The sequence below is a fragment of the Littorina saxatilis genome, linkage group LG8, assembly GCF_037325665.1.
Source record: "Littorina saxatilis isolate snail1 linkage group LG8, US_GU_Lsax_2.0, whole genome shotgun sequence".
In the NCBI taxonomy this organism is placed as follows: Eukaryota; Metazoa; Mollusca; class Gastropoda; order Littorinimorpha; family Littorinidae; genus Littorina; species Littorina saxatilis.
The window spans coordinates 32,800,755-32,805,754 of NC_090252.1; the positions used below are offsets into that span (position 1 = coordinate 32,800,755).

The 5,000-nt window shown below is 41.1% G+C and overlaps 1 protein-coding gene across 1 annotated transcript in view; it reads left to right on the forward strand.

Annotated features, from left to right (window-relative positions):
- The first annotated feature begins 150 nt into the window (after positions 1-150).
- The window catches only part of LOC138973345 (uncharacterized), a 10,653-nt gene continuing 5,803 nt past the window's right edge, over positions 151-5,000 (forward strand). Inside the window, exons 1-3 of the mRNA XM_070346075.1 lie at positions 151-300; positions 1,717-1,944; positions 4,820-4,939. Of these exons, the coding sequence (XP_070202176.1) occupies positions 1,743-1,944; positions 4,820-4,939 (322 nt within the window). The 5' untranslated portion in view covers positions 151-300; positions 1,717-1,742. The remainder of the gene's footprint in view (positions 301-1,716; positions 1,945-4,819; positions 4,940-5,000) is intronic.

The window sequence follows — 5,000 nt, forward strand, 5'->3', positions numbered from 1 at the left end:
TGTATGTATGTGTGTGTGTGTGTGTGTGTGTCTGTCTGTGTGTGTGTGTTTGTCCCGGAATACCAATAGTGGAGAACAATGCTGTCAACAATGCACGGAAATGGTGGTAGCTTGGAGATTTAACAGCACCAATCATTCCCCTTTGAACAGGAACTTTGGCAACAACCTCGTGCGACGTCAGCCAGGATCCTCACGAAAGGCTTGACGTCACTTGCCATTTTAATGCCTTCCCGCATCCAGATGACACCAAGACATCCTTCTTTTTGAAAAGATTGGAAGCTGACGCCAAACATGAATCAGGTAGCTGGCAAACTAACGTTTATTGACTGATGTTTATCTTTGTTTGTTAGTTTGTCTGGGTGTTTTTTGTTTGTTTGTTTATTTATTTTTGTCTTTGGTATGTTTTTTGTTGTTGTGTGTGTTGAGTGTGAAAAGATCACGTAAGGGTCATCATCAAACTTGCTGCGCCTGAACATGTATACAAGATTACATTGTCAGGTTTTCAATGCGTAGAATGGTAGGAGACCTTAAAGGTATGTGTACAGTGGTTTTGAACTTTAGTTTTGCCCATTGCACACGTATGCAAGTCCTCGCCAGAATGACGTGTTGAGCATTAAGCAATTACCACAATATCACATTTCGTGAACAGCAAATCTAAACACTCATTGTTTGGAAAGGTAACACACTTTGTGTGTGGGCGCAAAACAATGTCTAGTAGTCATGAAAGACATATTTTTTGTTAAAGGCACAGTAAGCCTCACGTAAACCATCACAGATACTGTCAGGCTTTTACACACAGTACAAACACCCTTTCATCTAAACACTCACCGCTTGAGAACATCCTAGGTGCCCTCCGTAAAGAGCGAGCAATTTTCAAAGAGTTCATTTTTGCGTGGTTTATCTTACCCCTGAGCCATCGTGAACCCTTGTGATCCAGTTTCCTTTTTTCACAATGTAGTCGTCAGTTTGTAATTTGAATGCGACTCGCTGTAAGCTTATCTGCAATAGCACGTTATTATGTACCTCTGAATCTATACGAAACAAACGGCTGTGATTCACAAGAACTCTAGCGATGGGTTTTGACTGTTCAGAGGAACTGGCGATAGGCATAAACCGTCGTCTGCTACGAGAACCACGACCTTGCGTGACCCTGCTTCCGGGCTTTTCTTTTTTCAAACTTTCAAAACTTCGAATTGTACTGATCTTGTCTTGATGAAAAAAGAATTCTTTCATGATTTAAGAATGTTTGTGTAACAAGCTGTCAATTTATTATTTAGATTTTAAAAGTTAGGTCTAGCACCAAAACGCACAACGGTTCGAATTTGAGAGGAGACAATCCGCAAAATTATTCTTTAAAAATTGCTCGCTCTTTACGTAGAGCACCTAGGATGTTCCCGTTCGGTGAGCGTTCAAATGGAAGGGTGTTTGTACTGTGTGTACAAGCCTGACAGTATCTGTGATGGTTTACGGTAGGCGTACTGTGCCTTTAAACATCCCCTGTGGCATATTTCCTTCGCTTTTTAAGTAAGACTAGATTTAACAGGGGGTTGTTATTACGAAGCCAGGTCGAGTAACAGAAGTACCATTTTTTCTTCGTGTGATGTTTAATTTTGGTTTGTTGTGTTCCTTTTGAACATTAAAAGTTGTAATTATTGCATCGTCCTGTGAAGACGTTTCATGAAGACAAACACGTACAACTCATAGCATTGTCAGCAGGCAATGCTGCCTACTGCCACTACGTCATGGAAGGCACATATTATCGCTGCAGCGATGATAAGATCAACTGGTTCAACGCTTCTGTGAAAAGAGACGAAGAGTCCCTCAGCACAAGTGTGACATTTTCCATCAAGCACAAGGCAGATACAATTGGGTTTTCATGTCAGCCAACAGCGAAGCCAGCGCATGTGACGATTCAAGAACATCCCTGTTTTCTACCCCACACTGGTGAGTATTTGGTCGAAGTCTTCTTGTTAGAACATATGTATGGATACAGGGGCGGATCACATCATTTTTAAGGGGGGGTTTCCACATTTCTTTTAGGAACAGGTTGACGACGCGAAGCGCCTGGAGCTACCAGGAGCCCCCCCCCCCCCCCCCCTCCCCGAAAAATATTGACAAAAACAACGAAAATGGAGCAATCTGGCGCATTCTGAGCCAAGAAACTTCCCCTAAGACACCTTCGAAAAGTTTATTTAAGAAGACAAAATTGGATCAAAACAAGGAAATTTGACTGATCTTGGGCAACCTGAGCCAACAAATTACCCAATTGCCTTCCAAACCGTCATTTAGAAGACAACGGCCGGCTCCTTGGGGGGTCCGGGGGCATCCCCCCCCCCCCGAACATTTGGATTAAAACAAGGTATGTGGAAAAATCTGGTGCAATCTGAGCCATTATTTTTATTTTGTTTTCAAATTTATTTCTTCTTTCTTTTTTACATTTAGTCAAGTTTTGACTAAATGTTTTAACATAGACGGGGAATCGAGACGAGGGTCGTGGTGTATGTGTGTGTGTGTGTGTCTGTCTGTCTGTCTGTGTGTGTGTGTAGAGCGATTCAGACTAAACTACTGGGCCGATCTTTATGAAATTTGACATGAGAGTTCCTGGGTATGATATCCCCGGACGTTGTTTTCATTTTTTCGATAAATACCTTTGATGACGTCATATCCGGCTTTTTGTAAAAGTTGAGGCGGCACTGTCACACCCTCATTTTTCCATTAAATTGATTGAAATTTTGGCAAAGCAATCTTCGACAAAAGCCGGACTTCGGTATTGCATTTCAGCTTGGTGGCTTAAAAACTAATGAGTGAGTTTGGTCATTAAAAATCGGAAACTTGTATAAATTAAAATAATTTTTTTATTAAACGATCCAAAAACAATTTCATCTTATTCTTCGTCATTTTCTGATTCCAAAAACATATACATATGTTATATTTGGATTAAAAACAAGCTCTGAAAATTAAAAATATAAAAATTATGATCAAAATTACATTTCCGAAATCGTTTTAAAAACTATTTCATCTTATGCCTTGTCGGTTCCTGATTCCAAAAACCTGTAGATATGATATGTTTGGATTAAAAACACGCTCAGAAAGTTAAAACGAAGAGAGGTACATTAAAGCGTGCTATGAAGCACAGCGCAATCGCTACCGCGCCAAACAGGCTCGTCACTTTCACTGCCTTTTGCACTAGCGGCGGACTACGTTCAGTTTCATTCTGTGAGTTCCACAGCTTGACTAAATGTAGTAATTTTGCCTTACGCAACTTGTTTCTTCATTGAAAAAAACAATTAGGCTGTGGAGGGGGGGTAGGGGGCCGGATACCCCGGACACCCCCCCCCCCCCCCCCCTGGATCCGCCCCTGTGGTAAAGAGACGCAATGATGAACTAAATTGTAATATAATGGAATGTGAGGAAACGTTTTGCCGCAGCAATAATAATAACAATTGCCTGCAAATCTTGTGTTCAAATAGACTAAAGCAAATATCGCACTAGATTTTTTTTTAATGTTGCAAATATCGGTTGTAACTGTTATCATTTTTTGTCATTATGTGCCTGTTTTTGGTGTTTTTTGTTTCGAAGTTATTAACCTATACCTGAGGACACTAAAACAGATGGAGAAGACAATAAGCTCCTTGTTCTGTAATAGCGAGAATGCTTTTCGTGCACTAATTTTATATCACGATTAAAGGCACAGTAAGCCTCCCGTAAACCATCACAGATACGGTCAGGCTTTTACACACAGTACAAACACCCTTTCATTTAAACACTCACCGATTGAGAACATCCTAGGTGCCCTCCGTAAAGAGCGAACAATTTTCAAAGAATGTATTTTTGCGTGGTTTATCTTACCCCTGAGCCATCGTGAACCCGTGTGATCCAGTTTCCCTTTTTCCCAATATAGTCGTCAGTTAGTCATTTGAATGCGACTCGATGTGAGCTTATTTACAATAGCACGTTTTTATGCACGAAACAAACGGCTGTGGTTCACAAGAACTCTAGCGATGGCTTTTGACTGTTGAGAGGAACGGCGATATGCACTGATAAACCGTCGTCTGCTACGACCCTTGCGTGACCCTGCTTCCGGGCTTTTCTTTTTTCAAACTTTCACAACTTCGAATTGTACTGATCTTGTCTTGATGAAAAAAAGAATTCTTTTATGATTAAAGAATGTTTGTGTAACAAGCTGTCAATTTATTATTTAGATTTTAAAAGTTAGGTCTAGCGCAAAAACGCACCACGGTCCAAAAACATTTTGATAATCATCGATTCACGGCTATCGCCAGTTTACATCGATAGAATGAGACCCGAAGGGAAGTAACTCATGTTTGACCTGAGTTCAGGATGGGTCCAAAAAGTGTTCGAGACAATCTGCAAAATTAATTCTTTAAAAATTGCTCGCTCTTTAAGTAGGGCACCTAGGATGTTCCCGTTTGGTGAGCGTTCAAATGGAAGGGTGTTTGTACTGTGTGTAAAAGCCTGACAGTATCTGTGATGGTTTACGGGATGATTACTGTCCGGGCGTGAATTCCGGTATTCATAACAGCCGTCCAGCACCAAAACGAGGCGCCATTGTTATAGAGGACCAAGTCCACGAAAATAAATTATTTGAAAATTTCTCACGCTCGACAGAAAGCAGCCAGGATGTTCCCGGTCGGTGAGCGTTCAAATGGAAGTATGCTTGTACTATATATGTAGACGCTCAGGGAGCTCTGTGATGGTTTACGGGAGGCTTACTGTGCCTTACTGTGGACATGTAAATAAACCATCAGCAGATATACAGATTAAAGAAATAAGGCTAGTGTACATATTTTTGTTTCAGGCCACTATGCGAAAGGGGATAGTGCCATCCGCGGATGCTCAACGGCATTGTTCATTATTATTTTCTTATGCATTGCTGTACTGATATGTGTATTCCTACGGGGGCCAAACCAAACGGGTGGTGAGTAACTTTTCTCTTTCAGCCATGATCGTAATATTCACCAATACGTTACCTCGCTTTT